The 17,762-nt window shown below is 40.5% G+C and overlaps 2 protein-coding genes across 11 annotated transcripts in view; one reads left to right on the top strand and one right to left on the bottom strand.

The window, feature by feature from the left end:
• The window catches only part of rgs11 (regulator of G protein signaling 11), a 91,284-nt gene extending 75,266 nt beyond the window's left edge, over positions 1-16,018 (bottom strand). For all 5 annotated transcript variants that reach the window (XR_013304065.1, XR_013304064.1, XM_077614364.1 and 2 more), the window contains exons 1-3: positions 15,840-16,018; positions 3,098-3,194; positions 2,836-2,886 (exon numbers count right to left, since the gene is read on the bottom strand). Coding sequence is in view for 3 of the 5 variants with exons in the window: in XM_077614364.1 (XP_077470490.1) it covers positions 2,836-2,886; positions 3,098-3,194; positions 15,840-15,998 (307 nt within the window). In the remaining 2 variants the exon portion in view is untranslated. The remainder of the gene's footprint in view (positions 1-2,835; positions 2,887-3,097; positions 3,195-15,839) is intronic.
• Positions 16,019-16,466: 448 nt separating this feature from the next.
• Positions 16,467-17,762, top strand: part of ints15 (integrator complex subunit 15) — a 58,613-nt gene continuing 57,317 nt past the window's right edge. For all 6 annotated transcript variants that reach the window (XM_077614674.1, XM_077614671.1, XM_077614672.1 and 3 more), the window contains exons 1-3: positions 16,467-16,566; positions 16,856-17,064; positions 17,142-17,363. In XM_077614674.1, the coding sequence (XP_077470800.1) occupies positions 16,870-17,064; positions 17,142-17,363 (417 nt within the window). In that variant the 5' untranslated portion in view covers positions 16,467-16,566; positions 16,856-16,869. The remainder of the gene's footprint in view (positions 16,567-16,855; positions 17,065-17,141; positions 17,364-17,762) is intronic.

The following is a 17,762-nucleotide window of genomic DNA, read 5'->3' as shown; positions in this document are numbered from 1 at the left end:
GGCAACAGACATTGCAGATGAACACATGCACATAAACATCTAGACAACTTCAATTTATGACTTGAAAACAATGTGGCGTTAAGTAGCTCATTTTTCCGAAATAATAGACTCCGTCATTGTATGGCCTGCAATTTCTTCATTGTTGGATCTTGTTTTCGTATATTGGAACAGTAATTTGCATATCAAAGGGTTTCGTAAGATGAACATGTCCTGAAGCATTCATAAGTACCACTGTATAAACAAGATGTACAGTAACACCTTAAGATACACGCTTAATGTCTTCCGGGACCGATCTTGTATGTCAATTTACTCGTAGCTCAAGTCAATTTTTCCCATAGGAATGAACTAAATACAAATTAATCCATTCCCACCATCCAAAAAAACACTAAAAACAGGATATTACAATGAAGAAACATTTTTTTATTTGTTATAATTCACTACCTACCCACAAAATACCAATACCTAGATCAGGGGTCGGGAACCTTTTTGACCGTGAGAGCCATAAACAATTCATATTTTCTAATGTTATTTCTTGAGAGCCGTTCTCGGAATTGAAAAGTAAAAATATATGAAAGTGTAATTTTTATTTTTTTTGTCATTTCATCACTTGCACTTGTACCAGTCGTACGGTGTTTGTAAGGTTTTTGGGGGGTTTGTAAGGGGAATCATAATCATTTATAAGGGCAGTTATCGGCAGAGGTTGACAGGTATGCATTTCATCACTTTAACGTACAAAAAGTCTCTGATTTCTTTTGACAACATTGTTATGTGGTGGCTTACAAAATCAGTATCAAAGATATCATGCGCGCAGAAGAGTAATAAAAAACTAAATTATGATTAAAATAGGGGTAGGTAGTGTCGACGCCGCAGTGACGCTCTCTCACCAATGATTTCCATATTTTACCTCACAGGTTAGTGGAGAGCCATATGTACCCATGGAAAGAGCCACATATGGCTCCTGAGCCATAGGTTCCCTACCCCTGACCTAGATAGACATTACGATCTTCAATACTGAAATGTGACATTATTACAGACAGACCATAGCATCTTAACGCGGGTGAGAGAGAAAGAAAGGACAGGAGAGAGAGAGACTTGACGGCAATGCGCTCGTAACATAAACTTTAAAATTTAACTGAAATAAACTTAGATTACTATACACACTTAAAAATAAGTGTTAATCTTAGGTTAGACTAAATTTAAAACTTCTTGTGTGATAACCGAGGCAAAGATGTTAATGTATTCCACTGTGGCTTTTAAGGTGGAACTTCATGATTCTCCATGCCTCAGAACCGAGTGCTGGTTTTGCTGGGGCCTTTTTCAGATGCTTGCTTTGCTTTCAAGTCTGTTAGGGTGATTAGTCTTACATTATTATATATTTGCTTGCAATGAAGAATGCTTTGCTTTACTTAGCTTATTAAGATTAGAAAAATTATTATAGTCTACATCTGCTTGCAACGAAGTAAATGCTTTGCTCCTTAGTTAGACTAAACAACAGGGAGGCCAATTCTCTTGGACTGCCTGAACGTGGAGAAGATCCTTCGGCTCTACATGACCTTCATTTGTTTTGAGAGCTAAGACGTCTATTGTAACTAGGGTCCTTGACTATTTGATGTCTCATTCCTGTTTCCCACCCCTCTCTTGGAAGCTGAGACGTCCATTGTAACTAGGGTCCTAGAAGCTAATAAACAAGGAAAAGATGCGTGTGATGCCAGAACGAACCTGGGCAGAGACCTTAAAGGTTCGATTCTCCTTGCAAGAAAACCCATAAGATTGTCTTGTCTCTTTATTTGTGGGTGCATTTGGGAATGCCTATTGGTGAACCTATGAAAGTCCATGCAGATTCCGCTGGCTTTTTTTGCAGATTATCGACTCGGTCACGCTATCTCCAATAAAAAAATGCAACCTATATGGCTGGGTGCTTATAGATATCATTACGCGAGGGAGATGCGACGAGAAAGACAGAGCAATGCTGTTCTCATAAGCAGCCTCTCTTATACTTTTTGCACAGTAACGCTCGTAACATAACATAAACAAATTCAAATTAACTTGGATTACGATGCAGACACACTCAAAAATAACTTTAATCTAACTTTACACTAAACTCCTAATTTTGTTTTACATTTTTATACCTTTCTTCTCCCGACTGGGTTGGCTCTGTTTGCCCCGCCTCCACCCTGAGTTTCAGATGGAACCTATCGATGGTAAATTGCTTTTGTATTCCCTTCAAAATATTCCGAAAATTATGCACACAAATGTCCTCACAATAGGATAACGCACGACCACTTGCCAACGAGTAGTTTATATAACTCTTGTATTAACGATTGCCTCGCCATTCGCAATGACTAACGGGGAAAAAACACTGGAAAAATTCAACACTCCGCCCAGTGCTCGCAGAGACATTACAAGAGGGAGTTGCGACCAGAGATACATTAGACGGGCGAGTTGTGGGGAGAGAGACAGTGCCCATGATGTTCTTATGAGCAGCCTCTCGCGTCGGCTGTCTGCTCATAGATCAAAATTTGTCTCGTATCTCAAGATAAATATTTGCCCGAAATTTTACTTGTATCTCAAATTTCTCGTATGTCGAGGTGCCACTGCATACCTTTTGAACTTTGCAATAATTGTAGTGCTTTTGATAACAAAACTGTAAATATTGCTGGATTATTACTCTGTTGGTCATTAGTTGATGCTTGCATAAAAAAAACCAGTTGTCACACAGATCATCAAAAAATAACTCATAACATAATAACACACAGAGGGAAATTGATAAGTAGTGACATTTGAACGCAGACTGAGACAGTGATTATTGTATTTATAATCTTATGAGCTCCTTACCCTCGTCACACATGATATATTTGTGGATGAGCCACTCAATTATGTCACGACCTGCAAAGGCACAGCAGAGAAAGGGCCATAAGAGGACAAACTCACTCACTGTACGTATAAAACGAATGCACACAATATTATCCAAAATTCATGATGCTTGAGCACAGGGGAAAGACCTGCAGCCAGCAATTATAAGCAACACACCACCAACCCTCAAACACACAGGCAAACCCGAATAAACTCCTACTTGGACCCCACAAGACACACACACCTGTCATAGCGTGGGGAATTACTGTTATAAGGAGCCTCTGGTTTCTCATCTTCATACCCATGTCAGGGTCTTGCATGGCCAGAATCATTTTCTCCATCTGGAAGTTTGGACACACATACAATATATAAACAGGCATTTAAGACAACATACTAAACATAAAAATAGTGGAGTGCTGTATCCTTTTGTGACTTGTTTTCATCGGTGCACATTTTTAATTCAGAGGGTGATATCTAAGGCTATTGATATCCCAAGGGCGGTGTACAATCACATCTTGAATTTAGATGTGGAAAAAAAGCCAAATACAGTAGTAACTCTACTACGGATTATCTTTGCTTCCAAAATATCCAGGTTATTAGAAGATTCAATGGGAAAATTCCAAGATACAAAAGAATTTCAAGTTACAGAAATATCCAGGTTATTAAAAGATTACATGGGAAAATTCCAAGATACAAAAGAATTTCAAGTTTCATGATGCATGAGCACAGGGGCCCTTTCTCTGCTGTGCCTTTTATATTCTGTAACTTGAATTTCTTAAATAAAAACAAATCCTGGAAACTTAAATCCACTTCATGTATCCTGTATTTCAACACAGTGTTTCAGATATTTGCCTAAAGCAACTTTATTTTTCATTTTGGACCCCCAAGAAAGTTCATTTTAAGTTGGTGTGTGTTTTCGAGTATATGTCCGTATGTTTTGTCAGTTAACAAATGTTTGCCTCTTCCTCTCTCACATATGCACCGTTCTTCGACAACAATAGAAAATGTTTTTTTCATATAAATGTTAATAATTTTAATGGCTTAAAATCATTTACTGATATTTCTTCTCATTTCTATGTTTCTCACATCTTTGATAAAAAAAAAATGATACACTGTATTTGTAATTATGGGTTTATTTGGTAGGATATTAAGGATGAAGCGTGTTAAGAAACTTGACTCAGTGATATATCGAGATATTGCGTCACACAATGCTCATATCGATTCAAAATCCAGCTCAAATGATCTTGTTTGTTGTTGGAAATAAATAATCCTGTATCTGCAGTACCACTTCCATCCACTAGTTTCCAGGACACTGCTGCCGTGCCTTGCAATCTGCCAAAATAACTGCACAATGGAGAGTGCTGCTGGACGCTGAGCATGTTGAGTAACTTGTGTTCCTTTAAAAGAATCTAAAGCCAGAACACCAACACTTGAAGTTTAAATGTCTGAATAAAAACTGTGTTCTACTTCCTTTTTCTTGCACTTAAATTATGTTGCACAGGTCTAACTTGGTTATTTTCTTTGTCTTTTGGCCCTGTTGGTTGGTGGTATACCTGGAATTCTCAAGCTAATGTTTTGACCTGCCAATTTTTAAACTGACTACAGACGCTCCCCTACTTACGAACGAGTTAGGTTCCGAGCGATTGTTCATAAGTTGAATTTGTTCCTACGTTGATTCATTGCTATATTTTGTATTATAATTTATGTTTAAGGCCTATATAAGTATATTGAAGGTTTATATAAGTGCATTTGTATGTTTAAGGCTTGTATAAGTAACCTGCATTGGTTTGTACTGAAAAAAACATTTAACGAACGTTCGTCGAACGATTCAAGTTGTATGCCCGTGCAACGCTCACCATTTTCTCACCCGCATCAAGCTTCTTTATTATTGCCACTTTCGTTTCAAATGAAATGGCTTGCCTCTTCCTTACACTACCACCCTCACTAGAAGCCTTTCGCTTTTCACCAACCATATTGAATAATGGATGCACGAGATATTTAATGATAAAAATGTTCTTTGCGCACTGGAGATACGTTCACGCACTTACGCGCTGCAACGAACTGGGGAGAGGAAGGTGGATGCTGGGTGAGCTCTCACAGCGCAAGGCGTCGGTATTAGCGGTGGAAAGAAGCACTACAAGAAGTAGCCGAAAGAAGCCAGGCTCACAGAACAAAGAAAGTTGTAAAAACATTAAAGTAAAAAGTATGAAGTACAAAGTAAAGTAAAGAGGAATGTATTAAGAAATATTAAAATGTAATTTTAAAAAAAATAGAAGGGCTGTAAAACACGAAAAACATAAGAATATACAGAGCTACTGTCACTGGCTTACGCGTGACGGCACCATCTTGGGAAAAAAAAGGAAAAAAAGGAAGAAAAAAAACCCAACCTATGCGCAGACATGTTCGTATGTACCGTTGTTCGTAACTCGAATGTTCGTAAGTAGGGGAGCGTCTGTATTCGTTATTGAGTGCTATACAGTAATGCCTCAAATATCGCGGCTTCATTACATCGCAGATTTTTTTTCTGGGGGATTTTTTTTTGTAAATTCATAAAAATCTGAAAATCCACAATGAAACTCGCAAGCAGAAGCTACTAGAACTCAGCACTAAAGTAAAAAAAAAAGAATACAGACGCTCCCCTACTTACGGACATTCAACTTACGAACATTCAACTTACGAACAACGGTACATACGAACATGTCTGCAAATTGCGTTTAAGTCCAAAAATGTTCGCAAGTCCAATTTTGTATTTCGCGCCTTTTTCGGAGTAGTACTTCTTTCCGCCGCTAATACCGACGCCTGGCGCTGTGAGAGCTCAGCTCACCCAGCATCTACCTTCTTCTTCGTTGCAATGCGGAAGTGCGTGAATGTATCTCCAGTGTGCAAAGAACCTTTTTCATTTGTATCATTAAATATCTCATGCATCCAATATTGAATATGGTTGGTAAAAAGCTAAAGGCTTCTATTGAGGGAGTTGCAAGAAAGAGGCAAGCCATTTCATTTGAAACGAGTGGCAATAATAACGAAGCTTGATGCGCGTGAGAGTGGTGAGCGTTTCACGGGCATTGAATCGTTCGACCGTCAGTACCATTTATAAACAGAAAGATCGAGCAGCAGGACCCAAATATTGAACGTTGCACAAAGTTTGCAAATCAATTGAATGATGCCATACAGTGCTACCGCATCATTTATGATGAAAAAAAGAAGAAAACTGTGCAATCGTCATTAGGTCGCTTCTTTTGGCCAGTTTCTAATACATAAATCTCTCTCTCTCTCTCTACAGTACTGTACATATTCTCTCCATTTTATTAAATGTTTTTTTTTCAGTACAAACCAATGCGTGTTACTTATACAAGCCTTAAACATACAAATGCACTTGTATAAACCATCAATATACTTATATCGGCCTTAAACATAAATTATAATACAAAATATAGCACTGAATCAACTTACAAACAAATGCAACTTATGAACAATCGCTCGGAACCAATCGCGTTCGTAAGTAGGGGAGCGTCTGTATATATATATATGTATATATATATATATATATATATATATATATATATATATATATATATATATATATATATATATATATATATATATATATATATATATATATATATATATACACATATATATTCTTTTTTAGGTCTGGGGAGAAAGAGAGTCTGAAAATGGTCCAGAAAGAGCTGAAGCGAGACATAAGGAAGGGAAACACCATCTACAGGAGGAAGCTAGAGAACCAACTCCAGAGAGGCAACACCAAAGAAGTCTGGAGGAGCTTGAGGACCATTTCGGGCCATGGAGGCAACAGTGAGAGAGACCCGGAGTCCGGAGACAGGTGGTGGGCCAATGAACTGAATCAGTTCTTTAACAGATTCAGTCCTGCCCCCACTCCCCTGACCCCCCAGACCAGAAGCAACTCTCCCCCCTTTTTCTCCTCCGGTCTCCACCGGTCTCTGCATTACTGTTGATCAGGTGATAAAACAGCTAAAGAAGATCGAGGCAAGGAAGGCTACCGGTCCAGACGGCCTCAGCTCCAGACTACTGAGAGAGCGTGCGGATCAGCTTGGCAAAGTGATTCTGCATATTTTCAACCTCAGCCTCATTCTGCAGAAGGTCCCCAGCTTGTGGAATACTTCCTGTGTGGTCCCAGTTCCAAAGAATGCGAACCCCAGGGAGCCAAACCACTTCAGGCCGGTAGCATTAACCTCTCACCTGATCAAGACATTGGAGAGAATCATCCTCATTCACCTCAGCCCCCTGATGAATGCAGAGCTGGACCCTCTGCAGTTCGCCTATCGTCCAGGCATTGGTGTGGAAGATGCTACCACATACCTGATGCACAGGTGTCTTTTACACCTGGAGAACCGTGACCGGATGATTCGCTGAAAGACGTTTGGCCGACGGACGTTTGCCCGACGGACAGTTTGCGGAACGGACATTTCGCCAAAACAGGATTCGCGCGCTCGCCCCGCCCCCAGATCGTGTGTGTACATGTTTTTAAACCTCGGCCCGCGGGCCAGATACGGCCCGTTACAGATAACATTCATTTAGGAATAACAAGGGCATGTACTGCCCCCCGCTGGACATATTTCTAAATACAAGTACGTACTACTAAGTGCTGCCAATTTTTTATATTTTTTATTTTATCCTTGCGTTTAAAGTAGTTACCATTTGGACACGCATTGTAATTTATCAAAGCTGGGGATTGATGTCTGACACTGAGAAAAAAACAACACTAGAAGACAGACTAGAGCAGGGGTCTCAAACTCAATTTACCTGGGGGCCGCTAGAGGCCGAGTCTGGGTGAGACTGGGCCGCATCAGGATTTTCACAAGAAAAGCGCTGATAAAACATTCCAACGTTATCAAATATCTTTATTTTTTAACAAAAATAATTAATTAAATAAATTAACTTAAAGATGAATAAAAAAATCAATCAATCAGTAATACAAAAATAAAATAATAATGAGAGATATACACTGGCTGCCTAAGTTGAGAAAATGAATTATTTTTATTCCGTTTCAAATGTCTGTATTAACAGCTCTTTAACCTTTAACTTTCTGAACTTGAATGGAACATTGAACATGAAATATTCTGAACACGGCTTCTCTTGCCTACTCCTTGCTGCTAGAGACCTGGCAGCGCTTCTTCTCACATAGCTGAGTCACATTTGGCTTGAGGGAGGAAGCAGTGGAAACCCTCAGTAGAGCTTGAAGATGCTCATCAGTAAGTCTGGACCTGTACTTGGACTTATTGAAGTTCGAGGTGGAGAAGAGCTTCTCACACAAGTATGTGCCCCCAAAAAGGCTCATGGTCCGCTTGAACATTCGGGAAAGTTCAGGGAAGCTGGGGGTCAACTCTCTCAAAAATTGCCCAAGCTTGTCTGCTTCTCCACTCACCACCCTGAACTTATTTTTGAGTGCAGAGTTGCACTGCAGGTCAATTAGCTCCATTTGAAGCTCAGGAGGGGCATCTTGCATATCAAAGGAGAAGGGGTCCGCAAAAATTTGAAATGTGGCTTTGTGTGTCTTGAAGTCTGCAAATCTGTGATCAAATTCCTCCTGTAGCTTCGAAAAGGCCTCAACATACGTCTCACCACTGAATGGTGTGCCTGCATCCACGAGAGCCTTGCATGCTGGGAAATGGCAAAGGTTTGTCTGAGAGAGCTGGGCTTTCCATAACACAAGTTTAGTGCAGAATATCGGCATAGGCATAGGCAGCACTGACAAGTTGCCCCTGGCCTTGTAGCTTCTTGTTCAGTACATTAAGCTCATGTGTGATATCAACAAGAAAAGCCAAGTCCATGAGCCATTTGGGATCACTTAGCACAGGAACAGCAACCCCGTCTATCTCCATGAAGTCTTTTACTTCTGCTCTCAACTCAAAAAATCTCTTCAACACGTTTCCCCTGCTGAGCCAACGTACCTCAGTGAAGTAGAGCACATCCCCATATTCTGACTCCATTTCCTCTAAAAAAGCACGGAACCTTCTGTGCTTTAAGCCCCTGGATCTGATTTGGTTGACGCATTTCACAACGACAGACATCACATTGTCAAACTTCAGGCATCTGCTGCAAAGGGCCTGCTGATGTATAATGCAGTGCAGAGCTATGGCCTCCTCCACACCCTCCTCTTCCAGTTTTTTTTGAACAAGTGCTACCAGTCCATTCTTCCTCCCTGTCATCGATGGGGCTCCATCAGTTGTTATTCCAACAAAGCTCTTCCATGGCAAACCGGCATTCTTAATGGCATCACACAGCTGGTGAAATATTTCCTTAGCGGTTGTCTGGCCATGCATTGGAATTACTGTGAGCAACTCCTCCATTACTTTAAAATTGTCATCAACACCACGGACATATATTGCGAGCTGGGCATTGTCTGTGATGTCTGTGGTCTCATCAAGAGGCACTGAATATACACTGAAACATTGTGCTTTCTCACACAGTTGATCATAAATGTCACTTGACAGGTGAGAAATGCGCTCTGCCACGGTGTTGGCAGAAAGGCTGATGTGGTTGAACAGACTTTTCTTTTCTGGACAGACAATATGTGCAGCCTCTAATATGCACTTTTTGATGAATTCACCTTCTGTAAATGGCTTTCCTGCTTTAGCAATCAACTCACAAACGGCGTAGCTAGCTTCGACTGCTGCATTACTGTCTTTGGTAGCCTTCTTGAAGAAATCCTGTTGCCTCAGAAGACATGTTTTAAGACTGGCAACCTGGTTGGCTCTCTCATCTCCCTGGTATTTTTCGTACTCCTCAGCATGTCTCGTAGTATAATGACGTTTCAAATTGTATTCCTTGTGCACCGCAACTTTTTCAGTGCAAATGAGACACGTCGGGCTGCCCCTGTGTTCAACAAAGAAATATTGCACTCCCCACTTTTCTTGAAACTGTCTGTGCTCATCACCGACCTTTCTCTTCACGGCAGGCTTTGAAAGAGACATCTCTGGGGCTCTGTAATTATTACAGTGTAATATGTTTTTCCACATGGAATGAGTCTCGGGTTGATCTTTCACTTTCAGTCGCACGGGTTTGTGGCGCATGCGCACTTTCGCTCTCCGTTTCTCCGTTTCACTCGCGGAGATGGCTACACTGACACAGGCTGGATCACGGATCATAGCGCCTCATTCAGTTCTATGCTGAGAGCAGCGGAGGAGTGTGCGCACCGAGCGGAGTGATCGGCTTCACGGCTTCTCCTTCGCCCAGCTGATTGGAGGAATGAATGAGTGAGTGAGCGAGGCACTGGACAGCCCGGCCGATGTCCCGTCCTCCAGAGCCATATACCTCACCGTGATTGGTTCATTCAGCTCCGAACACAACAAGTGTCATTCATATCAATCTTGCGGGCCGCACAAACATTAATCTTTCATATTAAGACGGGGGCCGCAAATTATCGTCCCGAGGGCTGCAGTTGGCCCGCGGGCCGCGAGTTTGAGACCCCTGGACTAGAGGGCTTAGAGAACAATACCTGAAAATGGCATGGAACACACTTTTACTTCTAGTTTAATTTAAAATAATTTCCCATTATTTTAGGAAATATATATTCAAAATGATTTGCTGAGAACCTCAATTCAAAGATTAATCTCAACGTTTTCTATGCTGGTGTAAGTTTTCTGGAGTAGGATTTCTGGATTTACAATTTCATTACAGTAGTACTTACTGTTACTTCTACTTTATTTTCTCTAGTTCTTCTGTCACGTACTGTTCTGCGTGATCTCCAAATGGCTACTACTTTAAACGCAAGGATAAAATAAAAAATATAAAAAAATGGCAGCACATTGTAGTACGTATTTAGAAATATGTCCAGCGGGGGGCAGTGCATGCCCTTGTTATTCCTAAATGAATGTTATCTGTAACGGGCCGAGGTTGAAAAAAATGTACACACACAATCCGGGGGCGGTGCGAGCGCGCAAATCCCGTTCCGTGAACTGTCCGTCGGCCAAACGTCTTTCGGCGAATCGTCCGAGTACCCTGGAGAGCACGGGAAGCGCACTGAGAATGATGTTTTTTGACCTCTCCAGTGCGTTAAACACCATTCAGCCGGTCCTACTAAGAGGGAAACTGGAAGAGGCTGGAGTAAGGAACCACCTAGCCGCATGGATCATCGACTTCCTCACTGACAAACCACAATATGTGAGACTCCAGGACTGTACGTCTGATGTGGTAGCTTGCAGCACGGGGGCCCCACAAGGCACAGTGCTCTCCCCTTCTCCCTCTACACATCAGACTTCAAACATAATACAGACACCTCACACCTGCCACCTCCAGAAGTTCTCTGACGACACCACTATTTTGGACGAATGACGGACGGGAACGACCTGGAGTACAGGGGAGTCATCAGAGCCTTTGTTGACTGGTGTAGGCAAAACCACCTCTACATCAACACCATTAAGACAAAGGAAATGGTCATTGATTTTCGGAGGAATCCTCAACAGACCACTCAGGTGAAAATCCAGGGTACAGACATTGAAATCGTGGAGAAATTTAAGTACCTGGGTGTTCACCTCAACAACAAACTTGACTGGTCCACAAACATAGATTCCCTGTATAAAAGGGGCCAGAGCCGCCTCTACCTACTAAGGAGTCTACAATCCTTTGGAGTGTGCAGGACACTGCTGAGGACTTTTTACGACACTGTGGTGGCATCTACAATATTTTATGCAGTAGTCTGTTGGGGATGCGGGAGCACGGAGAGGGACAGGAACAGGCTGAATAAGCTGGTCAGGAGGGCCAGCTCTGTTCTGGGCTGTCTTTTGGACTCTGTGGAGGAAGTGGGAGAGCGGAGGATGCTGACCAGGATGATATCCATCATGGACAGCACCTCCCACCCCCTGCATGAGTCTGTGGAGTCCCTCCGAAGCTCTTTTAGCAATAGACTGCGGCACTCTCATTGCAGGAAGGATCGCTTCCGCAGATCCTTCCTCCCATTAGCTGTCAGGCTCTTTAACAAAAAAATGGCTGAGTGTTAATACCTACCGTATGCATGCATGTACATCTATGTGTATGTATGTATATATATATATATATATATATATATATATATATATATATATATATATATATATATATATATATATATATATATATATATATATATATACATGTGTATGTACAAGTATGTGTATATGTATATATATATATATATATATATATATATATATATCAGTGGCGGGCCGTCAGGGCCTTCAAGGCCTTCTCTGCTGGCCTAAGAAATATCTGAATCATATTTTATTTTGTCCATCAATACTTATTATTCCAAATGGTCTGTTAGCTTCCTTTCATTGCTTTTCCCCCTGGTTGCACTGCTTCCAGATGTGTGTTTTCATATTGAAGCATTTAACCAATCACATTTCAGCCATTATTTGTTGCCAGATCAGATCTGCCTCAAAGCCTTCACAATCAGTTCTTGCGGGCTCTTCTGCATTAAACTAGACTGTTGCTTTTAACCAATCAGATTTCGAGTTGGCAACCCCACAATGATTTTTCATAGGCGTTAGCATTTTGCTGGCTGGGACATGTCATTGCTTTCACAAACTATGATTGGCTAGTAGGCGGGCCAAAGCAGTACCCGAGGCAGCCGAGATCGCAAACTCCACCCACAATGGCCGACAGAAGCAAAAACAAACGGATTGTGTTTGCTCACAAAGCTATTTTCCAGACGGACTTTTCCAGAAAAAAACGGACATCATTAAGAAAGGGCGGTCAACTCCGAAGCTAGCAAGCCTGTTACAGCCAGGAAAATGGTGTGTGGGGCACTTTCAGCGCGCTAACTTAGCTCCACAAGCAAATAGTATATTGTTGTGTTGATTTAAAGCTATTTTCAAAACGGACTATGCCGGAAATATGACAGGACAGGCTCGACTTCCATCATTAGCTTCGATGGCGATAGGAAAGAAGGAAGAAAGAAAGGAGGATGGATATTGTGTAAAAATGATTTTTGGTGAGTAAAATATGGCTATATTCCTAAATAATATTTCAATTGTGGGCCAAGTTCTGATATCTGAAAAGCTCCAGTGTTTGTATTTAAGCTCCAGTGTTTGTATTTAGTCACAAAATGCTGCTAGGAAGTGGATTTTACCCCAGTTTAATTTTTGGCGTTTCACCATTGACGTCCATCGCTGTCTTTTCCCGGGAAAAATCACCCCCCTGGCCTGGTTGTAATGTCTCAAAAGCTCCAGTATTTGTATTCAATCAATAAATGATGCTAGGAAGTGGATTTTACCTAATTTTAGTGCATTTTTTGTCATTTCACGTATGGACGTATCGACGTTCATCACTGTCTTTTTACCAGGGAAATGATACTCCGGGCCCGGTTCTGATGTCTAAAAAGCTCCAGTATTTGTATTTAATCAATAAATGCTGTTTTCGGCTGGATTTTACCCCATTTTCGGGCAATGTTTGACCGTACGCCATTGACGTTCATCGCTGTCTTTTCCCGGGAAAATCACCCCCTGGCCTGGTTTTAATGTCTGAAAAGCTCCAGTATTTGTATTTAATCATGAAATGCTGCTAGGAAGTGGATTTTACCCCATTTTTGTGCATTAATTTATTGATTATTTTTATGTGTCGCAGCTGTAGCTGCAGTAGAGGTTTTATAGCCATAAAATAGTTTTTGAGGGTTGGATTGATACGTTGAAGGCGCTACCAGAAAATGCACCGCCCGCCACTGCGTCCATCGCTGTCTTTTCCCTGGAAAAATCACCCCCCTGGCCTGGTTGTAATGTCTCAAAAGCTCCAGTACAGTGGTACCTCGACATACGATCTTAATCCGTTCCGGGACTGAGATCGTATGACGAGATTCTCGTAACTCGAGCGGACGTTTCCCATTGAAATAATGGGAAACAAATTAATTCGTTCCAACCCACTGAAAAAAACAATAACAGGATATTGGATTGGAAAAAATGTTTTATTTCTTCTAATTCGCCATCTATTAACAAAGTATTACATAAATAGTGGTTTAATAGTAATAAAATGTGTTTAATCTAACTAAAATTGGGGAGATTTCGCCGACGGGAGACAGAGACGTTTGGGGGCGTGGGGGGGGGGGGGGGGGGAGTTCGTTTTTTTTTCCACGACAATGCACTCGTAAACGGAACAAACAAATTTAAATTAACTTGGATTAATATATACAGACACTCAAACATACGTTTAATGTAACTTTACACAAAACTTAATTCTAATTTTGTTGTAATCTTTTGTTACCTTTGTTTTCTGGGTTGGCGGTTCGCCACGCCTCCAACCTCACGTTCGCTATCGATGGGCTGTTTGCTGTTGTACTACGTATTCCCTTCAAAAAATTCCGAAAATGATTCACACAAATGTCCTCACAATAGGATAACCCACGACCACTTGCCAACGAGAAATAGTCTTGTAGTACATTTTAGCGATCGCTCCGCTGCTCATAAAGACCGGCTCGCAACTCCCTCGTTGAAATGGCTCTGAACGCAGCCGCTTTGAACGGCGCCTATGAGAGAGAGTTGCGACCAGAAATATTACAAAGAGGGAATTGCGAGCCAGTGCCGCTGATGTTCTTAGGAGCAGCGAACGAGAAGTAGTATAATACTCCTCGTATTAGATAATAAAAATAACAGGAAATGCAACAGCTCAGCTTACCCACGTATTGATTGTGGGTAATGAAGTTTCATTCTGAGAAAGAGTGCCATTGCCTATCGGCGTTGTGTGCACGAGTATACTTCATTACCCAGAAAGCCCTCTTTTTGCCCGCGCATGCGCGTTGTGCGTTTCCTGGTCGGAACTCGTCTGAATTAATCGTTCAGTGCTCATAGATATATACACGAAAGATATGCAAAAAAAGGCTTGGTCGCATCACGAAATTTTGATCGCATGACGGGTGAATTATTCGATCAAAATTTCCGTCGTAAAACGAGAATATTGTGTGACGAACGGTCGTATGACGAGGTACCACTGTATTTGTATTCAATCAATAAATGATGCTAGGAAGTGGATTTTACCTACGTTTAGTGCATTTTTTGTCATTTCACGTATGGACGTATCGAGGTTCATCGCTGTCTTTTTACCGGGGAAATGATACTCCGGACCCGGTTCTGATGTCTAAAAAGCTCCAGTATTTTTATTTAATCAATAAATGCTGTTTTCGGCTGGATTTTACCCCATTTTCGGCCAATGTTTGCCCGTACGCCATTGACGTTCATTGCTGTCTTTTCCCGGGAAAATCACCCCCTGGCCTGGTTTTAATGTCTGAAAAGCTCCAGTATTTGTATTTAATCATGAAATGCTGCTAGGAAGTGGTATTTACCCCATTTTTGTGCATTAATTTATTGATTATTTTTTTATGTGTCGCAGCTGTAGAAATAAATATATAAATAAATAAGAGTGTTGCTGATATATATATATATATATATATATATATATATATATATACATATATATATATATATATATATATATATATATATATATATACATATATATATATATATATATATATATATATATATATCAGCAACACTCTTATTTATTTATATATTTATTTCTACAACTCTGATTTTTCTCTGATAGAGTCATTGGAACAGATACTTCTTTGTCACAAAAACATTCATGAAGTTTGGTTCTTTTATGACTTTATTATGGGTGTATAAGCACAAGAAATTGGCAATAGACTGCGGCACTCTCACTAAGAGAAGAGTTATTCACATTTAGTCACTATAATTGAAATCATGTACGAAACAATATATTTTATTAATGTAATACGTTGTAAATCATACATTAAATATTTCGATTTCAATTGTCATAACATTTCTCTGGCAATCATCTAAAGTCCCACATATAACAAGTTTGCATTTAAAGCTCACATTTCTTGTAGTATTTATTAGTAATGTAGCACCTTTTTAAATTGCATGCATCTAGATCTTTGTGCACAGGGACAAATTAAAACCCGGTCACATCTTAAAAAACTCTTCAAACTGTACCCTTGTGAAATGATTAATTCGTACCTTACGAAAGCAAGCCATTTGCTCCGGGTACCAGCCTCCTCTAGCCGAGGTGTTGACGGTCATCCCGCGTGCTGCTTGCGGTAGCTCTGAGTCGAAGGACCACCAATAAGTGCGAGTGTGAAGTGAAGTGCTGTCGGGAACGTGCACTAAAACGTGCATGTTATCCTCCTTGACATTAGTCGCGCTCCATTTGTGATAAAAGCGGATTAGAGAATGCTGGCAACGTAATAAATATAGATAAAATGTCCAAGAAGATACTCAATAAATAAATCAAATAAATAAACCAAAAGCAAAGATAAATAAATGGATCTCAATATATGTATATATAATATATATATATATATATATATATATATATATATATATATATATATATATATATATATATATATATATATATATATATATATATATATATATATATGTGTGTGTGTGTGTGTGTGTGTGTGTGTGTGTGTGTGTGTGTGTGTGTGTGTGTGTGTGTGTGCCGCTTCTTTTTTATGGTATTTATGAAGTGTTGGTTCATTGGGGATTGTTATCCATCGAATGCATATTAATATTGCATTATCAAAGAATGCAATAAAATTGATGGGTAATATGATTAGGCAAACAACTGCTGTGTCCCATTGGACTTTCCGTAGAACGAGGAAGTTACTGTGGCGTCGTTTAGAGGCCGCTCACTATTATCGTATTCATTCTATTATTTGATTTTGCAGGTTACTCCCGGGTAAGAGCGCATCTGAGTTATTTAGTATTTTATATTCGGAGGAAACCGTTGTCCAAGTTTGACGAATCTGAAATGTTATTGTTGTTAATTCCACATCAAACATTAAAAAGACCACTCATATCTGACTTTATTTTTCGACACACGGACATTTATACCAGGATAAAAACATGCTAACCATGATTATTGTGTCAAAAAACATTTAACATTGATGTGTCATAAAATAAGACATACAAGTTGATTATCCTTCAGTGTGGTTGTGGTAATGTTTGTGAAATATAATTTCTTAAAGCCCGCTAGGTAGCAATGTGTGACATACGTCAGTCCTTGTTGCCTCGTGATGTTCTGAGTGCTGCCAAGGAGCTGCTTTACCATCTAGACATATACATAAGTAATCTGGTGCAGTCGGGGAGGCATCCTCTTCAAGTTGACATGAAAACGTTGGAACTCATTGAGGAATTCATTCTGCATGCACCTAAGGACAGAAACGCACTCGCCAGGGTAATGCAGCATCAAAAAGGCACACCATTAAACTCATTTAAAGACAGATGTTTAATGAATGTGTTCTTTTCTTTCAGAGAATGAGTGCACTTCAGGATCTCCAACTGTTGGAGATAATGTGCAGCTGTTTTCAGGAACAGAGCCGAGATACTGTCCGTCACCTTATGTTTTCAGCCCTCTTCAGCCTGCAAGGAAACCAAGCAGATGACAACCGCATGGGGCTGCTAGGCAAACTGATCTCCATGGCAGTTGCTGTAGGCAGAGTTCCAATTTTAGAATGTGCTGCCACCTGGCTGCAAGTAAGGCTTACTTATGCAGTAATACCTTGACATACAAGTGTCCCAACATACGAGGAATATTCCAAGTACATTATTGCCTTGAGATACGAGACACATTTGAGATACGAGCATACGAGATGGTTGCTGATACGGCTGCTAAGTGGCCGATTATTCGGGAGGCTGCTTATGAGAACAGCATCGCTCTGTCTTCCTCGCCGCATCTCCCTTGCGTAAATATATCTACAAGCACCGGCGGTATAGGGTGCATCTTTTGCATTAATCAGTGCAAAATTAGGGGGGAAACAATGGATCCAAAGCAAGCCAGTGCAACTAAGGGCTAACCATCATTTCCAAGCTGCACAGTGACATTCATAACGAGATGGAGAGACTTCGTTTAATATGGTTAAAACAATTAGCGGG

The sequence above is a fragment of the Stigmatopora argus genome, chromosome 12 (assembly GCF_051989625.1).
Source record: "Stigmatopora argus isolate UIUO_Sarg chromosome 12, RoL_Sarg_1.0, whole genome shotgun sequence".
Taxonomy (NCBI): domain Eukaryota; kingdom Metazoa; phylum Chordata; class Actinopteri; order Syngnathiformes; family Syngnathidae; genus Stigmatopora; species Stigmatopora argus.
Note: the sequence above shows the minus strand (reverse complement) of the source record. Positions and strands in the feature narration are given on the sequence as shown.